Below are 22,666 nucleotides of genomic sequence, written 5' to 3'. Positions count from 1 at the left end.
TAATAGGGGGGCCTGTATGGAGACATGACCTACTGACGTACTTTCTCGTGACCTACTTTCTCGAGACCTACTGACCTACTGATCAGACATACTGACCTACTTAGACCAGACCACGGAGTGTATAAAAAGTAGCAGCATTCTGAGCTGAACCACAAACATTGCAGCTGTTAGACAACTGTATTGGATTGCGATAGAAAAAAGTAAGTATGTATTGTATTTTATAATACGGGGGGTGTGTGGGGGGGGGGGGGGGGGGGTGAGTAAGAATTGGTGGTAGAAAAATAAAATGTCTTTACATAATTATATATGAGATAACAAAGTTGTATTTAACGATGCAAAGGTGATGCGTTTATTATGGAAATGTGTCACTAAATATACGAAACACATTTTGATATAAATAAAAGTTTTACCAGCGAAAAACGTACGTTATTTGGAGACTGAACACCATTTTTCGCATATCACAGGAATGCTTTTGTCGCACTCGACACAGCTACAAAATAATTTCTGTATACTGGAGAGAATGAAACAGTTAACAGACTCTACTTTCCTAATCAGCCGACGGTCGAATTGCTATACCCAGGTTATTATTGGCCAAACATCATAACACAGTTTTATTTAATTTTTGTATTTAAAGTGTATCATGAAACTCTTGCAACGACCTAATGATCATTGCAAGAACTCGTTTTTGTTCCTGTCTGTCCCTGAAAAAGAAAAAAACCCCATTAAATGTTGATTTTGTTTTTTAAGAGCTTAAGATATTTAACACGTAAAAATTCCCAGTTTAATGTCATTTAATCAGTATGTCTAGTCTTTGTATAAGAGAGAGAACATACACGCAATCACTCCACCTCCTTAATGCCAGATTGAACGCACTTGAACATTAATATCAAAAGCAACATCCAAAACAAAATAACGTAATACAATAAAGCACAGTAGGGTATAGTGTGTTTTCAGTAAATACTTACATATAGGGGGTCTTCAAAATAGACCTTAATGTTGGGTTGGCGACGGTGGCGCTCGTGGTGGCGACAGGGCTGCCGGGGGCGACGATGGCGATGGTGGAGGGCGTGTAGATAAACACGTCGCTGAAAATATTGGAGATACGTATAAAAAAAAAAAAAAAAAAAAAAAAACGAGCATTGTTCATTATTAGCTTTAAGGCGACTGAGATTTCTTAAGAGTTGTACTGATTTTAAAATCGTTGCAATATATAACTGAATGCAATTTTAATATTTATTTACGTAAAAAGAAGTAAATGTAAAACTTACTTTTCAGAGGTGTCCATAGCTGTCCAAAGTAACGATTGACTGTTAGCAGCTGTGTTCAAAGTAATGAATGATTGTTAGCAATGAATTTATAATCGTCATACTATGATGCGAGCAATCAAGTACCGTTAACATTCCCATATGGCAACTTAATTACCGTGACGAAAAGAACACATTTAAAAAAGATAACAACACCAGATCATATGTCCTGCTCCTCGTCGTGGGTACAGACTCGGCATCGGGTCCCGGCCTTTGATGGTGGACAGTATCCACGGAAGGGGTGACTAAACCGTCATTGGATAAAGGCACTTTAAGTAAATGCGACTGACTGCTTAACACTAGATTTATCGTAACGCTCCAGAGGAACCACAATGAACGCGGGAAAGCGCTCCTCCCCTGGGTGGATAATGACATCATTGTCACCTATCGAGATGTTAACATACACACGCTAACGACAGTGGACAATACTTTTACAAATAAGTGGCGTTCTTTAGTAAAGACCATGAAATAACAGGTGCCGGAATACAGGTACACAGCTTTAACTAATTAAATATGTTTTATTGTTAAAGACCACCGTTCACCATTTCACCGCTCACCATTTCTCGTGACGTAAACAATGGAGCCAGCCACAAGACAATTAATTTGCGTATAATCATTATGACAAGCGAAAACACTGTCCTTGTTCATCTACATAATATGAAGCTATTTACCTCCAAACAAGGAATTACCCTACCGTATCGTTTCGTTATGTAAATTAAATTAGAATTATTTTTGCATATGTCTTGTGGTTTAATGGATAGAGCGTAAGCGTACGGCACGGGCGAACCGAGTTCGCCTCTCAGTATTGCAATTGTATTTTTGTTTTTTTATAGTTTTTTCCTTCTTATATAAATCTATAGTTGTTTATTCTCTATTTGTTAGGTATACAAAACAAAATTTCACGAATATAGTAAGTAGGCCCGACTGAATGTGAATAAAAAATTGCGGTATTGAATTTCTAACAGTCACGCGTATTAACGTGTGTGTGTGTGTGTGTGTGTGTGTGTGTGTGTGTGTGTGTGTGTGTGTGTGTGTGTGTGTGTGAAACACTCCCAGCCCATTGCTTTGAAGAAAGAACGCGTGGCTGCAACTCAACGCTCCAACCTAACCTATGATCTTTTAACTGCATTTTAAACACAGGTATTTCCCTAGACTACAAGCCTTTATAGACAACCAGTGTATTATGTCTGGTATGTGCTGTCCTGTACACACAACTCTTACTACTATAAAGTAGCGGTAGAAATATCCAGTCACAAATCTAGTCATAGAGTAAAAAACACAAAAAACAAATGCAACATATATAAACTAGGCACACATTGGGTTACACCGAGAGGCCTTAAAGGCGACATGTGAATAATATTAGTGTTCATTTCACTTCATCTTCGGCCTCATCATCAGTATCATCATACTCGGTATCGTCGTCGTCTACTTCGTCCAAATATTCGCCGATCCAGGAACGATACTGATTTAATTTAGAACGAATCTGTGATCTGACATCTCGGTTAGGATTCACAGACTGTAGAAGTTACCTCGTGTTTGGGCCTTTGTCAAAGTAATGCATATAGGTCAGAAAGCGAGAGTACGTGTCTTTAAATAACTTCCATTGTAAAGTCTTCATGTTTCTTTCGATGGCATCTTGGGATATGTTTTTTTCTTCGTAGCGTTTTCTCTTGCTTTCGATATAGTCATGACAGATGTGGAATTCACGTTCCACCATGAGACGAATGCCTTCGTTTTCCAGGTCGGGCAACATCTCTTCTTCCTTTTCATTTTCCCTCCTCGCACGTTTTCACGTGTCGCTGCAAGTCGCTTCCGTCTTTAAAGACCAGACCACACGTATCGCAAGGCTGCATCCTCTTGACTTTTTTCAGATAGGGTTCCACCTCATCTTCTTCTTCGTCGTCACTTTCGTAGGCGGGTATGCCTGGTAGTTTTCTTTTGAATGCGTTTCTTTGCATGATTTGCTCTTTCTCCGTCGGTGGCTGCAACTCTTCTGAGACATTCGCCGTAACGTTCGCGCTGTTATACCATTCGGACGGCCCCGTCTCTAAACCATTAGGTCAAAGGCGCCATTGTTCGGGCGTGGTCGGTTTCAAGTCCACCAAGAGATGTCCGTAGGGCCTGTGGGTAGCTTCCTCAAACCGCTGCATGAAATGACGAGTATTTCCAGGATACATCTGCTGTGCCAAGGTTGCTGCTTGTCGATGGGGTTGTTGAACAGTGCCAGGTAATGACAGTTTCTTCTCTGTGTCGGGTCCTTGCTGATATATAGGTTCTGATTGATGGCAATCACAGAGAGGTTTCTGTGGTGAACAGGTCGGTGATGCGAGGGTCTTTTCCAGCTGTAGACATCAGGTCGTCCAACACGATGAGATTTCTGACTCTCGAAACCAAATAACGATCCTTTTCCAAATTCTCGGGTATGCCTTGAACAAATTTCACTCGAACAACCATTTTTATCGTATCATAGAGGGGTTGCCATCGTTTGTAGAGCCAAATAATGCGCTGGGGAGGCGGCTGGATTTTACCATCCCGTAGCAGTTTGTACAACAAAAATGTCTTTCCACACCAGGTGGGTCCCGACACGATCATGGTGAACGGATGTAACAATCTTAGGGGCTGCTGCTGCTGCTGTTGTTGCTGCTGCTGCTGCTGCTGTTACTGCTGTTGCTGCTGCTGCTGCTGCTGCTGTTGCTGGGGAGACTTATTTTCAGATTCCAACGGTCCATGTTTATTTCGTATGTGCCGAATTAGGTCGTGGGTCCAAACATATTTTTTTCGCAAATGTGACACTGATTCACGTTGTGACTGTTGAAGTGTTCGACGTGAACTGGCGATGTTGAAATTGCCATGCCCCCTTTTATAGCCTTCTCAGAAATGCTTGTGCCGTTTTTGCCCAGTCTGCTCTCGTCGTTTCTGTTCCACGCCACTCTGTTCTCGTTTCCGTTTCCGATCGGCCTTGGCTTGCTCTATCACCTGTTGCGTAGGGGAGACCATGACGATTTTGGGTGCCGGAGGCTTGTTCTGTTCCTCTTTTTCTTTTTTCCACCTGGGATCGTAGAGTTCTAGACATCGATCCACACTGTACATGATCTGGCTTTTCCCACCATGTTGAATTTCGAAGTGAGGTTGAAGTTTGCCTTGTGCCTGCAGTTTATAGAAACGGGGTCCACTTATCCTCGTCGGGTACATACAATTTGTATTGGTCTGACATGTTGCTCCTCTGTAGGTTCTACCTCAAATGACGAGTTTTGAAAACTATTTTATTTATATACCTACTTCCTATGACTTTCTCGTGCTATCTTAACATTTGAATTTGTGTCTGTCTGTCACACAGAAGTATCAAAGGTAAATGAACTTTCTCTCTCATCTGATTTATAAACTTTCCACCCAGGATCCCACTGTGCCAGCCGAGGGACACACTCAGGGACACATATTTACACTAGAGGGACACATTTTAGACTGGAGGGACACATGCAGGGGCACACTTACACACTACCCTACTTTAGCTATGGATATTGGGAAAAACATATACCAAGTAAAGTAAATCCATCGAGATACCGTTCCCACCGAGACATAATTCTTAACTGGCCTATAGGTCATAGAGTCATGCTATTTATAAATAACGAATTCATAAGATACAACACAAAATTTTATTACTAAACAGATTCAAAAATGTAGTACATAAAATATACTCTTCAAAAAAAAAAAAAGCAAAAGGGTACAAATGGGTTATAACTCCGATTTTATGTTTCCTACCGGTTCATGCTTTGTGAATATAAGGTCATTGCATGTCCCAAACACATTCCCACGGTTACATTCGATAAAACGCAGCTACTGTACAATAAAGTTCCAAAATGTGAATATTCGCAAAAACGCAGCCACGTGCAAACCATGTCACCACTGCACGTGCGTTGTCTGCACGTGCAACATGAACACCGACAGTATAAAAGTGCAGGGTGTTCGCTTGCCTGGCCTCTGTATCTGGCCGACAGTTGACAATCCAGGACATGCCACGTCTCAGTGAACCACAGAGAAACAATGCCATCGGCCGACTAGACGCAGGCGAATCCAGAACGGCCGTTGCCAGGGCATTCCATGTGTCCCCAAGCACCATCTCCAGACTGTGGGACCGTTACCAGCAACATGGATCAACACGTGACCTCCCTAGATCCGGTCGACCACGGGTCACTACCCCCGGGCATGACCGCTACATCCGGGTATGCCACCTTCGGGAACGATTGACTACTGCCACCTCCACAGCCGCAGCCATACCAGGTTTGCGCAGGATATCCGACCAGACCGTACGGAACCGCCTACGTGAGGTAGGAATTCGTGCCAGACGTCCAGTTCGAGGTGTCATCTTAACACCATAACACCGTCGACTCCGAATGCAGTGGTGCCAGATTCATCGACAATGGCCTCAACTGCGATGGAGACAGGTGTGGTTCAGTGACGAGTCCCGATTTCTGCTCCGACGTCATGATGGAAGATGTCGCGTGTATAGGCGTCGTGGTGAACGTTATGCGGCAAACTGCGTGCAGGAAGTGGACAGATTCGGCGGGGGTAGTGTCATGGTGTGGGCAGCCATCTCACACACTGGCAGAACTGACCTGGTCCACGTGCAGGGCAACCTGAATGCACAGGGCTACATTGACCAGATCCTCCGGCCACACATCGTTCCAGTTATGGCCAACGCCAACGCAGTGTTCCAACATGACAACGCCAGGCCTCACACAGCAAGTCTCACAACGGCTTTCCTACAGAACAACAACATTAATGTCCTTCCTTGGCCATCGATATCACCGGATATGAACCCAATTGAGCATATATGGGACGAGTTGGACCGACGCCTCCGACAGCGACAACCACAGCCCCAGACCCTGCCCGAGCTGGCAGCAGCCTTGCAGGCCGAGTGGGCCACCATAATCCGGGACGTCATCCGTACTCTGGTTGCTTCAATGGGCAGGCGGTGCCAGGCAGTTGTCAACACACGCGGAGGCCACACCCGGTATTGACTCCAGATGACCTTGACCTTGGTGGTGTGTCCTATCACTTACTCACAATGGACTAGAGTGAATTGTGAACAATCCTGCAACATTTGGTAATTATCGGACTCACCATTCAATAATTAAATCAATTCTCCAAATGTTACGACAATGTGGTTTTGCGTTTCTTCTTTTGAAGAGTATATATGACAAAACATACATTTATGACAAAAACATTCAAGTGTCTCACGCATGTTTGAAACAGTTAATGTCTGAACAGTTAATGTCACATAGGGACATCTCGGAGAGAGTCTGTACTGTTCCATCACCGGGACGTCCATTCTCTGCCATCGGTAGGCGCCTAGTCCACAACAATAACCGACGACGGCATCGTGATCTCCCGTGTAGTAGAAACCGGCCTTGGCGGGCTCCCTCGGTTTCTGGCGTAACTGTATTGGCCACCGCCCAAATGTCTGCATCCGCGTGTACACGTGTCGCATTTCGGGACGATGGCAGAACAGGTAACGTTTCTAACAGCAGTCTTCTTCATCCCAGGCAGCATCTGTTTTATATTCTCGAGCAGCATCTGTTTGATCCACGGGTTCTTTGATTTCACCATCTTCATTTTCATCCATATTTTCACAGGCAGCATCCGTTTGATCCGTGAGATTTTCATCTTGTTTGGTAGTCACTCTTTTGATCGTATTTTTTTCTGAACATTTGCAGACCAAGCCGTCGTCATCATCGTTTAAGGGTTAGTGCAATACCTCGCTTCGTGGGTAAAGTGGCATTTTCGTCGTCAAATTTCCTAATGTGAATGGTAATGTCCCCTTTCCACAGTTTGGCCACAACGTATACGTTACTTCAAGTTCTATCTTGCATCTCGTATCGGTATTGCTTCCACTTGTCGAACAGGCCATGTCAAATGAATTCAGTTCTCGTTCGTAGAGAATGAAGTTACTAACGAAATACCCGGTGTTTTTATACTCTCGGTGGTCTGGTCTAAGTAGGTCAGTAGGTCGGTGTCAGTAGGTCACGAGAAAGTAGGTCATACCTCCATACAGGCCCCCCTACTACTTTGGTGGACATAGGCGTATGGGGGGGGGGGGGGGGGGTGCAGGTTGGCTTTTGCCCAAATATTGTGCAATTAAATGCTATTAATGTTTAATTATTCATTATGTACACAAATACTTAAAAACTGAGGCACAGTTTCATATTGAAAAAATTTGCAAACATCAGACAATCATCAATTACTTGAGCAACGTTCCCCAGTTAAAGCCACGTAAATGTACATGATTCCTTGCTCCTTAAATTACTCCTCTTCCTCATTTAATTAAATTCCAGTGTATTGTGTGTCATCACAGTTGTCGTCTCCCATAGAGTGGGCAGTCATTAAAGCCTTGGAAGAAGTAAAGGATTTGATTGCATCCAAAGTTGTTATATGTTCGTGCTGGGGTGTCGTTAAACATTCATTCATTCCAAAGTTATTATTTTCACAGACTCACATTCATGTCTCCAAGCTTTACGCAATATGAAGCTGGACAATCCCTTAATTGCGATGGTGATATCAAAGTGTGTCTTTTTATCCATTGCCAATAAATATTTTTTATTTTGTTGGGTGCCCAGCCATATTGGCATCAGGGGTAATGAAAAGGCAGATTCAGCTGCCAAGTCTGCTTTGGTTGATGTGCCTTACACAGATTTTAAACATAGTATCAACAAATTTATCTTTTCGGCTTGGCAAGCTTCATGCTATCAAGCCAGTCCTAGGAGAGTGACAGTCCTCCTATAGGCAGTGCTGGAAGGATGAAATAGTCCGGTGTCGTACTCGCATCGGTCATACATATCTGACCCATTCATTTATCTTGAAGAAGGATCCTCCACCTCAGGGTGTGCACTGTTTGTGTACTCTGATGGTACACCACATTTTCACGGAGTGTAATCATCTCAAGGAAACTAGAAACAAATATATATTTGAACAACGAAATGTAGTGGAATCATTGGGATTCCATCCAGAATCTTTTAATTATAATTTCTACGTGATACTGCCTTTTATTCTAAATTTTAATCTGTAATATTTGTATTTTTTGCACAGTTCTTTACACTGTGTTTTAATTTCACAGTTGCATTTTTATATGTTGATGTTGATCATCATTTTGTGTTTGCATTTACCATAGTTTGGCACCCAATAGCCGATGTATTTGTGTGTCATTAAACATCTAATCTAATCGAATATAATTCTTTTCTTGTTACTGTTATTGTTTCCAAAGAGTTTCTGCAACGTTGTATTAAAAAAAAGAAGTATAATGTTTGCGTCATCAATGGAAGAAACCGATAAAAAGTAATTATTTAATGTTTCAGCTTTTTGAAAATCAGTAAAGGACACATGCTCATTAGACATTGTATCTTTAAGTGGTGATATAATAGTTTGTGGTGTAGATGATTTAAAAATGCATTTCATAAGTTGCCAATATGTGAATTTATTTTCCTTACACAGTATTGCTAATGTTTCATCAAGAGTGATTGCAAATTCTTCTTTAGCTTTTTTTTTCTCACATTATTAACTTTCTTTCTTTCTTTTTTATATTCCGTAGGTCTTATAGTTTTTAACGCTTTTTTTCGGAGTCTGTCTCTTATTCTTAATTCTTTTCTTAACAAACTATCAAACCATGGTTATCATTTGGTCGAATGGTAACTTTACAATTACGTATATAATTATTCATCTTATTTTTTAATTATAATTTAAAAATCATTCCGTGCTTTATCAACACTTTCTGAGTTCTGAGGTATTTCTAAATCATATTGTCGGGTATGTCACCAGGAAGGCTACATTCAGATGTCACAGATGTTAATTAGTGAAATAAAACCAAAAGATTTAGATCACTTCCACAAATATATATTGCACCTGCAGTGAAGAAGTGCACCATCTGAAATCGTCCAACAGATCCAATGCAGCGTTTTAACCTCCTTTTTTTGTCTTTTTTTTTTTTTTGGACTAATGATTAATGTATCCATTATCTTGAGACACGAAATGGGAATGATAAAAGCTGACTCTACAGTCTTTACCCAAACAACAGTCATTGGTTGCGACGTGTCAATTTATCACAGCCAGGATGGCATTGAATATTTGGTCTATATGGTGTAACATTACTTTCTAGATAGTTTAAAAATGGATCGGTGCACCTTTAAGACACATAATAGCGGTCAGCGTAATACTTATTATTTTAAATTTCTCTATAGAAAGTGACTGCGAGAATTAAATTCCTTGCCCTCTTAAAAAAAAACCCCAGTATTTAAAGTAAAACGTATTGTTAGGGGGAAACTAGAATGAAAGATCTGGCCACTTCTTACTGGTTTCCAGTTCTGTTTCAACAGCCATCTTAAATACTTCAAAATGCTCAAGCTGCCAAGTTTGCACCTATCGGATCGTTAATCAGCACTTTCGAAAGATGCTAAAAACCACAAAGAACATTCTAATTACCGATCTACAACGTTTATAAATACTTTGGTAAACAGTAAAACACTGTTTTCTCGGATTTTTCGACAACTTGAATGATAAATGTTAAACGTCTGATAACTAGCTATAGTTATTCTATTAAAATGCCCAACATGCATTTTTGTTTTGTCCTCGGGTTTACTAAAACAATTATAACAGTTTTGTTCGGTGCCTCTCGGATGGTACCAATTTTTGGTCTGACTACTCACGCCTAACAAATGGGTTTTTTTTTCTCTCACTACTTAGCAACTCTGACTACGTTCTCGACCACTGACGAATGCATTTTGGATCAACTTTAAATTTTCAAGAAGCTTCCATTTTATTGGTTCTTTATTGGTTTTTTGCAAATTCAATAGCATCAAGTTTAAATTCAGTAGTATTGTCTATGACAATATTTGGATGATGACTGAATTTGTAGGACTTATTTTCTATCATGGATGTTTCTATGCCAATTTCGGTCTACTTTCTTTAATTAAACGTTTTGCCTGTGTAACATTAATTGATGTAACATGTAAGTAGTTCCAGTATCTACAAAGCATATGTTTCCAGTCGATAATTATTTTGATGGTTGCTTACATGCTCACAATACCGGTACGACATTAATTTCACACCATATTTACCTTTTAAATATTTTATTTATTTATACACATAATATTAATATCGACACATAGAGACATTTTCCCACATAAATCTACGTTGGGATCCAAAAATATATCGAAACGTAATGTCGACCCAATCGTATTGACTCAACGAAGATCAAAACATGATTCATAATAAGACGTTTTAAACGTGATAATTAATAGACGTTCATATCGACACAAAGGGATATATCGTCTCAAGCAAGATCAACACAACAGTATATATAGGCCTACTATGCTGAACACACACATATTTATGTCACGCTTTCAAAACCGGACCATCTGTAAACCGGAATTCCCTTAAAACCAGACTTATTAACAGTCACTTTTTAATAATCTGTACAAAACGTAACCTCTTAAAACCGGAACTTTTACTTGGTCCCGAGAGTGTCCGGTTTAGAGGGGTTTCACTATAGATATGTGCCTGTTCCAATATAAATTGTTTTACAGGTACATGCTGCAGTGAACCATTAATCGTGTTAAAAATACAAACATTTCGTGTGGAAATAAGGTAGTCATAGACGCTACCCGTTATCTCTGAAATGAGCAGCTTAACCAACATTTTTGTCTGGTTTACTTTAAGGTTGAGTGGTGGTAGTATTTATATCTGTGGTGTATATGTCGATTAATACAATGCAGGTAAGAGTTTAAGCCCCATATGTTACTATTGTCATCTATGGGATTGGATTTGGTGGTATACACCCTGCAATACGACTTTTCATTGACTGAAGTAAGGCTTGCACCGAAAATACTTATATATCCGACTCATCAATACTGAAACGTAGTATATTCCAAATTTTCTGATTGCTGCTAGCCTGCCACCATGTTTGTTCAGCCATTATACATTAGCAAACTTGCCCTTTTGTTAATGTATAATGATTTCTTACCTGTAAACCTTTGCACACCGTGGTTTAATTTAAAAGGCAACACACTGCAATAGGAAGCAATAACACATAAATGAATAATAGATTGATTTTCAACAAAACGTGTTCAGTTTCTGCTTTTAATAACATTTATATGCAGGGCTTTTTTTGTTTTTTTGTGTGTTTTTTTGTGTTTTTTTAAATCTTCTATTTTAAATTTTTGTATTGACGTTTGCTACTTTGATGAATTCCACTTTAATAGCAGTCTTTATAGTAACTAAACTATTTCATATCTGATTTTAGTTACCTAAATATAACAGCAACCTGTAAATAATGGCCACTATTTACCTTATTACCGTTATATATATATATATATTATATATTATAAGTTAGCACCAGTGTGCGTTTCGGTATCTTCAATATGATACATTATGAATAAAAATTGTATTACATTGCGAACCTTTGATAATACATTATTTCTTTCCTAATATGAAATATAAAACAGACACGATTACAAAGCTTGAGCTGTCTTCTTCATGTGTCCCGTAGTTCATGCAATGCACCTGAAAATCATGGATGGGTTGTTGACAGAATCCTTTTTGCAAGGTTTACGAAGCTTTGTTGCTCACTATCAATGGCAAAATGCAATGTTATGAGATAACATATAAATGGTGCATATTTATAGATGCCCAAGCAGAATTGAAAAACACCTTTTTTTTCAAGATGGTAGAAAGAAGATTCAGCATTGTGCTATGTTACACAAGATTAAGTGGATGTTCGTTAGCCTTTTGTTCCCACACTAGGCTGGCTTTTATATCTCGATATATCCACGGTGATTCAAAGCGACACTGGCCTCCAGATTAAGCTTATGTAACAAAAGGGATGACCTCAACTTTACAATAGTCTTTTTTTCCCTTTATGTCGAGTAATGTACCTTCTGCTCCAGCTTTTGATGTCTACATAGCACAAGGAGGCTATGTCTACTAAATACGATGCATCACAGAGCAAGAGGATGGCTGATGCCATCCCATATAATTTATGCCGACTCTTTGGTGAAACTCTTGCACATTTATTCTTTTTGTTTTGTTCTCTTTTTTTCACAGTTGTGGTGGCAGTACTCACAACGGGTTACTTAAGTATGCATGTACATGCCTTTTCTTTTCGTGTCTGTTTATTTATTTATTTATTTATTTTGTCAATAAATACAAAACGTATTATTTGAAATTCATCCGAGGTAGCTTTGTTATTTAATTAGTTTTAAAATGTACCCACAAATAATTAACCATAGGCGCTGGAACATACAAGCAGCTGACATTTGGGTGAATTGTCAGTTGGATATTAATTCGACTTTAGGAGGAGACAAACGTTTCTGATAGTATCAATCCAAATCACCCATCCAGATGCACTAGGCAAATTTCCAAAACTCAAACTCCCTGAAAGTCGAGCTATTTTGTCACCGTGTGTGTGTGTGTGTGTGTGTGTGTGTGTGTGTGTGTGTGTGTGTGTGTGTGTGAAAGAGAGAGAGAGAGTGAGAGTGTTTACCACAGAGAGAGAGAGAGATTCCTCTTTTGTTTAATAAACGTAAATGGGTATGTGATAAAACTGATTTAGACGTTGCTTTGTATCTTTTTATTTATGCATTTAGGTCACAATTCCAGCACTGAATGATTCAAAGGCAATCTTATAGTATCAAACCAAATCACCCATCCAGATGCACTAGGCGAATTTCCAAAACTCTAACTCCCTGAAAGTAGAACTATTTTGTCAGCGCGCACGTGTGTGTGTGTGTTTGTGTGTGAAAGAGAGAGTGAGTGTGAGAGTGTGTGTGTGTGTGAGAGAGAGAGAGAGAGAGAGAGAGAGAGAGAGAGAGAGAGAGAGAGAGAGAGAGAGAGAGAGAGAGAGAGAGAGAGAGAGAGAGAGAGAGAGAGAGAGAGAGAGAGAGAGAGAGAGAGAGAGAGAGATAGAGATAGAGAGATTGATATTGAGATTCCTCTATTGCTTTAATAAACGTAAATGGGTATATGATAAAACTGATTTAGACACTTTGTATCTTTTTATTTATGCATTTTCGATACTGTTTCATATCTTTACATTTAGGTCACAATTCCAGCACTGAATGATTCAAAGGCAACCGGACTGTGCATCTACAACGTGATTGTGTTATCTACTTTAGGATTACCAGTAGCATTGCTACTGAAAGACAATTTAAACTTTCAGTATGGCCTCATTTGCACTCTCATGATTGTTGGAACTACAGTTATCCAGATGCTTATATTTTTGCCAAAGGTAAGACTGATTAATGGTGGCTAAAGTCCATTTATATTGATACAGTAAACGCTATTAAATATGTGTGCCATATTATAATACTATACCAGTAGATTTAAGGACTCCGCTTAGTCTTAGGAGACTACCGCCTCAATGAATAAAAAGGCAATTTAAGTGGAGCTCTGTACACTAGTTGGAATCATGATAGTAATTATCAGTGTAGAAATGTAGTTCCATGTTGTATGGTTCCCTGTTTATTTTAGGCGAAGATACATAGTTTATGAAATAGCAGCTCCAGAACACGTGTTAACTGCAATGCTGGTACTAAATATGAGCGAGAGTCAATGTTGTTATGGTCCAATCCGTTATTAATGGGGTGGGTAGGCATGACATGGACAACCCAATTATGCTTTCATTATTATTCAAACACATAAAGAATTGATGCATAAATACTTTTAGGTTTAACGATTCCCTGCCCCCACCCCCTATCCCAATGATCCGTCTCTAGGCTATATCTAACTTAATCCACCCTTGATTTATGAGCATTGGGATCATTAGCACAAGTATTAAGCACTGTGCGTTTAACACTATAATCCATTAGTATATGTTTCAAAGTATATAAAACAAAATAACATGTGTCATTTTACATTAATATTGTTCCACACCCATTACGAAATTAATATATGTGACTGGTCGGTTTACGTTAGAATACTATAGGTGTCCTTATTTAAGTTGTGCCCCCAAATCTATATAATACACGTTAAGTCATGCAATTTTTCAATTGAATTTACAGCCATGATTGTACGTTTTATGTGTCCAAACATACAACTTTTTCACAATCCTTTAACATATTTGGATTCGTATTGTGTAATCTACAATTTGCAAAAACTATGTTGACTGTAGATAATGTATTAAGTAAACAATCTAACAAGTGGTCCTTTAGTAACGAATAGTATAATAGCAAGCTATTACACAATTTTACGATAAGATAATACATTAGTTTCAACACTCCAGCATTCAATCATCTCATCATTGGCGCCAGTACGTTATCTCCAATTTGCAGACACCGTTGCTTAGGGTCCAGGGACCCAACCCACAAAGCGATATCAGCACTACTATCGCCGTAAATACCTACTATGGCGACCTTATTTTGTTTCTACGATCGCCAGCGCATTCTACGACGCAATGTCTGTTATTATTGTCGTAAATTACTGTGAAAAGTTGCAATCGGTAGCGGCAGTTGTAAGCCATTAAAGTAGATGTCTAATGGCAGTTAAATGATGATTTGATCATTTTCGAAGGACACTAACTTTTTGTGTAAACGTGGATCTAATATATACCAAATACCTTTTATAAAACCTTCACACGAAAATACGTGATAACTCTCATGTCTTATACATTCTGCAATTATTGCTTAGCAAATAAACTGACAAAGTTACTTCATGGAAGTTACATGCCAATAAATACATCCAATATGTTTCGAAAAGTCGGTGGGTAATTAATTTATTTTTTAACTAATTAAAGGGGCACTTGTGACTATCGTAAGTTTCCTTTTTGGAACAGTTGTGAAGTTTACGGTACCAGTTGTTAAATTCACCTCAAGTCGTTACAGTTAATCTTAGCTATGATTATTTTGTTGTGGAACGGAGACCAGGCCATTAATAATTGTGAGTTTTAACTAGATAGGTGAACCAGCAAACTAAAATATATATGTTGATATTTCTGTAGCTGGAAGATTCTGGTACTTAAACGATTCTTTGCTTTATGACACCATCTCCATGAATTTAGCATATTATACACTGCTCAAGATATCATCTGTCTTGCCGTCATATATAATGGAACGACCGTGTTTGCCTTATGCGCTCAATGTCTACATTTGATATAACTAGCATATCGGCAAGCCCAATATGGAATAGATGACTCGATTATTCAGATACTGAATCGAGTTTGTTCTGCAACATAAACGTTAATCGGTAATACTATGTATAACAAAGATGAAATAATCATGACTTCACAATCTTGTTCTTTCTGACGTATCCAATGTTTTGGATCGCCATCTCCCTCACTGTTTATTAGTTTCCCCTGGAATACTTCGCAAAGTAGCCTCCGTTGCGGCTCCTATTCTGAATCTATGTGACCTAATTGTCACGTCCGCCACATTATGAAACTTCAGTGTTTTTTGTAATATTGACGAAAAGTGAAAACGGGTAACGCGAGTTCCATCTAGATGAATCAGAAATTGTCCGTTCTTTGTAATTGGACGTACGAGCACGTAGACCCGAATTGCGACGATTGGACATACCCGCGGATTTTGGTTATTTGCAATGTAAATAGTTTGTGAAAGTGTCCGTTGGTCAGTTTTTGAAGAACGTAATACTAGTTTAATTTTATCAGACAAGATAGTAACATTATCAACGTCAAGTTCCATTCTGGAAACGTCATGTTTATTTTCAGCAGCAAGTTCGCCTACCCGTAAAAAATCCAAAGAATGCCATTGTGAACCTAGCTGTAAACAACACAACTTCGTAATGTGAAAAACAAACTAATGGCAAGACTTCTAATAAACGTTCCAGCATATCTAATGTTATCGGAGACCAGACGTCAACCCGTTTATTCGAGCGCTTAACGCCTTCCAGTAATTTCTGCACAATACATTTCGTATTTTGTGTACATAAGATAACGCGCTAATATAGGTTTGAATTGTTGATGGGGGGAATCTTTTTAGTGACAAATATGAAATAAACTACACGACATATACTAAAACGCAAAAGAAACGCAGGTCCTGAAAATGCGAAAGAATTGCACTTTGTAAAGCAGTATCTTTGGTGGAATTGAACCTCAACTGTGTTAAAGGACATGGCACACACCCACACCGCAGTCCCACCTGCGTGTCAATTTCATTACCTGTGTGACGTCACGAATTCTCAAAACACGTTGTTTGCACGTGCTGGATCATCCGTATCATGAATCCAGTGCAAACACACTCATTGAAATGCTTATAAAGCCTACACACCTGGATTTAATCGCATAAATTCAATTTGAGTAGTGACAGACAACAGAATCACATTTTAAAAATGCCGCGACTGACGCAACTCCAGCGAGGGATGGCCATCGGGATGTTGCAAGCCGGACAGACCCGTACTGCTGTAGCCAGACAATTGGGATGTCATGTTTCGACAATCGCACGCCTTTCTCAACGTCACCAAATCACTGGATCTGTGAACGATCGACCACGCACCGGCCGCCCGAGGGTGACAACCGCAGCCCTAGACCGGTACATCCGGGTGACCCACCTTAGGAATCGGATGCTGCCAGCAGCTAACACCGCTCACCAGGTGCGTGGTCCACGTGGTCCAGTGTCCGCCGATACCGTCCGACGCCGTCTGAGGGCAGCAGGACTCCGTAACCGCCGTCCTTATGTGGGACCAATATTGACCCCTCGGCACCGCCAACAACGTCAACAGTGGGCGCAACAACATCAAAGATGGCGACGTGGCCAGTGGCAACAAGTTCTGTTTACTGATGAGAGCCGTTACAATGTTTCCAACGCTGATGGCCGAATCCGAGTATGGCGACGTCGACATGAACGTTACTCCGACTGCTGCGTTCTGCAGGCCGACCGATGGGGCGGGGGTAGTGTGATGGTGTGGGGTGGGTTCTCATTCAACCACAGAACACAACTTCATGTGTTCAGACAACGCGTTAATGCCGCCGTGTACCAAAATGACGTCATCAACAATCACGTCGTTCCCTTCTTTGCCGCTCACCCACGTGTGCGCTTGCTGCAGCAAGACAATGCCAGGCCGCACACTGCCAGGGCAACACAGGCGTTGCTGGCTCAGCACAACATCCCAACGTTGCCGTGGCCAGCCTTATCACCGGACATGGCGCCTATCGAACGCGTCTGGGATGAAATCGGACGTCGCCTTCAGGCTCGCGGACAACCTCAGAATATGCAGGCGCTGGAGGCAGCATTGGTCCATGAATGGAACTCACTCCCTCAGGCATTCTTTCAACGGCTTGTCAACTCAATGAGGAGACGTTGCACTGCCTATTTGAATGCCCAGGGTGGTCACACGCGATACTGACTTTGACAATGCTACAGGTCGTCTCTTTCACATTTTTAACATGGACCCCCACCCTACTTTATGACATGAAACAATAGCCAAAAAGGAATTCAATCAAACATTTCCAACACCAATGTGTGCCGAATTGGTGTAGCTCCAAAATAAATGTTGAAATCTTCATTTCGTTTTGTTTTTTTAATATTTTATATCCAATTTAATGAGAACCTGCGTTTCTTTTGCGTTTTAGTATATGTAACCGTGATGGGCCAAACAGTCTGTGGAGAATATTGCAGCCGGGAACTGGTTTAGCGCACACGAATAAGTCTTCCATGTTTTTTTCTGCCAGAGACATTCTTTCTAGACGACAGTACTCTGTATTACGTTATCCCACGCAGAAGCTGGAATGGGTTCTGGCGTAACTGGGGAATGACTCCGCAAATGAAACCGTTTCCACTGATAAAGAGAAATTGCATCACATATTGCATTAGTTTTCCCGCTAATATGCTCTGCTCTTATGAGAATGCTGCAGTGTTAACAAGACTAACCGCCTAACTAATCACATTACAGCACGTACATTGCTCATTTCCTCCCAAAATGTCGACGGGCTACCATCAGCCATGCTTTTTAATTTGCTTGAAATATGCTTCACATGATTGTGCTTAGAACGTTGAAGAAACCTATCAAAGAGTTTGCGTTTCCTAACGAACATTGTTCTGGATACGGGCTTGGATCTACCTCTATCCTTACACTAAACAGACTGCTGCACATGTCAATTCGGGTGTCCGCCAGGGATTACCCACCCCGTCTACGCTTATTCTTCACCCCATATTGGATGGTAACAGTTTTATACCTTAATTTTATGTGGATTTCATGGTATATTATATTAGAAAAGGTTTCCAAAGCTGTATCTACGTCATGTTGTTGTTTGCTACTCTGTTCTAAAGTTTGTATGATCTGTTCTAATGCTTGTCTGATCGAACCATTAGAGAACATTTCTGCTGGTGGGTCTTTTGTAACAAACGTTACTTGTGTAACCATTTTCGTACTATAAGTATCAATTACATAGGTATACAATTCTAGCTTAAAATCCCATGATAAAAACGAGTGATCGGGTAAAGAACTAGTACAAGAAAAGATACATGTCGCCTTGCATTATCGATGACTTCAGAAATCTTAGTGACACTAAAAGTTGATCAGGAACCAGACAATAATTGACAACAGATTTGCTTCTATTTGCTATAACAGTGAAGTTAGTATTTGTGGTGTTTCTACCATTTAAGATACAAAAATTAGCTCTTTTTAAAAAATGATATAAGAGTTCTCAATATCTGTTTACATGACAGTGAACCACATCTCTTTCTGGAATGTCGTCAATCCCTGAAGTAAAATCAGTTATGTACTCGCACCGACTGTTGAAATCACCACAAATAAAGAAATTACAGCATTTTTTTATATTCATGTACATGTCCCAACAGAGTGTCAAAGAAGGCCTCGGCGTTTAGATAATGGGATGGATTTTCTGGGGGTAAGTAACATACACTAACTAAACAACATTTCTGTTAAGTGAACTAATAAATTATAACCACAATATATCTTCTGTTTCGTTGTCCAAAATTGACACCTTATGGCACTTTAAAACTTTTTTTTTTTTTTTATAAACACACCTACACCGACTGAGTCAGGTATAGCCCTTGTATGTAGTTTCAATCTGTTTTGGCCGAACCACGTATAGCCCGGAAGATCAATGATAGCATTATTTTTAATTGTGTTTCTGCAATGCCTAAAATATTACAATTACAGTAAAGTATACACGCTTCTCTTACACTGTGATTTTCCGACGAATCATCACTATTCCACCCGTTAACGTTCCAAAAGCTGCACTCCACCTATCGCCGAGTTTAAGTTACATCTGCCTCGATTCCGTTCACGGTCCTCATCTCTGTTATTGTCGTTGCGGGAGTGTTGATGGTTATGTTGTCCCTCGTGTTGTCGGTCCTGCTGATGTGTACTACGATAACCCAGGTCACGCTGATATATGTCACGATGAGTGTATGACGAATATTAACTCAGTATACGTTGACCTTTGATTTCCAATCGGTCACCACCAATTGCTGGAACCAGGTTAGCTGCCTGTGCTCTTTGTTCGGGTCAAAGGTCATGTCATATATAAACATTTTTGAAGGATCTAGAAGCTTTCAGGAGAAGAATTATTATTTTGGGCTGGTTTTCAAATGGCAGTACTAATACTAATGTCCTTCAGTTTAAGTCCCTCTCTTATCAGTCCATTGACTTTATTATCAAAGGTTTTAATGACAATATTTAAATGTCTACCCACATATGCATCCGTTGCACCAGACACTGCATTTTTATAGGATGTTGTTTGTCGCATATCCGACTGAATTTTCTGTCTTGACGTTTCCTTCTGCAATATATGTACGTTGTCAGAAAGTTGTGACTCAACAGTCTTGATGTCTTCATTTAAAGATGCTCGCTCGATGCGCGGTCTGTCTGGGATCGATACTGGGCTATTTCTCGTTCCAGCCAGTGCACCACAACTGGCATATCAAAAATCGTGGTATGTACTACCCTGTCGGTGGGATAGTGCATATAAAAGATCCCTTGCTGCTAATCGAAAATAGTAGCCCATGAAGTGGCGACTGCGGTTTGCTCTCTCAGTATATGTGTGGTCCTTAACCATATGTCCGACGCCATATAACCGTAAATAAAATGTGCTGAGTGTGTCGTTAAATAAAAGATTTCCTTCCTTCCTTGATTTAAAAAAATCAGGTTCCCTGTCATTTCAACTCGAATTTCAGACACCTGTCATTAATATTGTTATCAAGCTCCCTTGTTATACGGGTTTCAGTGCTAATCAGTTTTTATTCAAACGAATTTCCAAGTTTGTTTATGGCATCCAGAATTAGACGCATATCGGGACTACAGTTAGCTCATTTAAGTCACAAAGCGGGCCACTCTCGTCTTCGCTTGCATGAACTAAAACATCGTGAACCCCAAGTTTCTATGTTTACTCACGGGAGAGTTTTTTTTCTTTTTCTTTTTTTTTCGCTCTTATGTTTGTTAGAAATGTCATCAGAACGGTGCCGTTTACGAACAATTTGCTCACCTCCGGGTGTTGCTTGCTGTTGTGTATGTTGGGACGCCATGACAGCTTGAACAAAATCATCAGAGTCCGATAATATAAAATCAGTCATTTTTCACCCTTAGTGATTTTTATGGCACAGAAATGTTGCAGGTGGATTTGAACAATGCTTAAATTCATTTAACTTCAAGCAACAAAAACACTTCTTTTTTTGTCTTTTACATACATTTAAAATATACACAAAAGGCATCGGAAGATGACAGCAGCTAGGGGTGTGATGAACTACCGTTTATATATTAATTCGCCCTTCAACAAGAAATGCAAGATTTTCAGAGATTTGGAGAGGGTCGTTTCAATTGCAAACTAAATCATCCATCTGAAATGCAGTTTCAGTTCTGAGGTGTGCGATACGAATATCGAAAATTCCTTAAAACTCGATATATATATATATATATATATATATATATATATATATATATATATATATATATATATATAGATAGATAGATAGATAGATAGATAGATAGATAGATAGATAGATAGATATACACACACAAGATCAAACTATTACAACACACACACACACACACACATTTAAAGTACAGACTAAGCCATTTAATAGTATAGTTCAGAATGTTGTTCTCGAATTAATATTTTATTTAAACATTTACGAATTTTTCTGATTAATTTAAGATGTATAATTTGTTTCTATTTGTCAATGAGATATTAAATAACTTAATTTTTTCATGTTTATAGGTGAGTGCGTTAAAGAAGTATTTGAAAGGAGATGACACTGAATGCCGTTCTACCATAAATAAGATATCTACTAGTGTTAAAGTGGACCAAGATTTGTAGATGTTTCCACTCAGATCGTGGGTGTCATTTGCTGAAGAAAAGAGCCACATAAATAAATAACTGCTAATTATAATACGAGCTATCATGCCTCCGTTTTATTTGGAACTTTTAGCATTTTAATTAGACCAATTCGTGTTGTAGGCATATAAGAACATAATGAACGCTGACATTATTAGCTAAACATGCTCCTGGTGCTAAGCGCTAAGAACATTTCCGGACCTATAGCAGTTTATAGAGACACATGCCTTTAATGAACAACACTTTAAAATCAGTGAAGGCGTATTATATAACAATGCACTTTAAAAAAATATTTTTTCCGTTACTTACCAACCATTTCACGGAATGAATGAATGTTTAACGACACCCCAGCACGGAAAATACATCGGCTACTGGGTGTCAAACTATGGTAATGCAAATAAATAAAGTGATGATCAATATCAATATAAAAAATCAAGATTTAAACAAAAACAGTGTAAAGAACTGTGTAAAAACACAAATATCACAGATAGATACTGAATTTTACTCAAAACTTCAATTTTGTGCTGTATTGGCCATTCTCAAAGAAAATGTTACACCCCTGCACCACGGTGAGGTTACAGCACGCGCAGGGGCCATTTTACGGGGCACATCGATAATTCGACGATGCCTTTGTGTCGGACCCTTTGATTTTACCCATGGTGTATTCTGTAGTTAGGCCTAAATAAAGTCTTCAAGTCGTATATAGTTCAGCAGGGAGTAAATTAAAACATTGTTTTAAAAGGTAACACTTTCACTAACATTAGTAATAATAAAGTTACAAGATAAATCTGTAAAAAATAAAATAATTATTTTCTTTTAAAAAAATCCAAACCAACTAAAATTATATATCATTAAATAAAATAAATAAAAAGGGCACCTCCAGTATTGAGGGAGTTAGCAGCGTTAAAAAAGGATGCCTATAGCAAGGGCAGCGGACCAGGGGGCCGCAGAGATCATGGCACACCACCCACATTTCCCAGTTGATACTCTGTTCACCTGAAATTCAATATTTCAGGCCAAGCTAGAGCTAAGGTTCACCTAGTTCATCAAGATAAACGTCGTGCGCATATTC

At 39.4% G+C, this 22,666-nt stretch overlaps 1 protein-coding gene across 3 annotated transcripts in view; it reads left to right on the top strand.

The window, feature by feature from the left end:
• The window catches only part of LOC121371078 (gamma-aminobutyric acid type B receptor subunit 1-like), a 99,874-nt gene extending 77,867 nt beyond the window's left edge, over positions 1-22,007 (top strand). For all 3 annotated transcript variants that reach the window (XM_041496710.1, XM_041496709.1, XM_041496708.1), the window contains 2 exons: positions 13,387-13,575; positions 21,478-22,007. In XM_041496710.1, the coding sequence (XP_041352644.1) occupies positions 13,387-13,575; positions 21,478-21,576 (288 nt within the window). In that variant the 3' untranslated portion in view covers positions 21,577-22,007. The remainder of the gene's footprint in view (positions 1-13,386; positions 13,576-21,477) is intronic.
• The last annotated feature ends 659 nt before the right edge of the window (positions 22,008-22,666 follow it).

Source organism: Gigantopelta aegis, chromosome 4 (assembly GCF_016097555.1).
Source record: "Gigantopelta aegis isolate Gae_Host chromosome 4, Gae_host_genome, whole genome shotgun sequence".
NCBI lineage: Eukaryota > Metazoa > Mollusca > Gastropoda > Neomphalida > Peltospiridae > Gigantopelta > Gigantopelta aegis.
The sequence above is the reverse complement of the archived record's forward strand: the minus strand, read 5'-3'. Positions and strand labels throughout refer to the sequence as shown.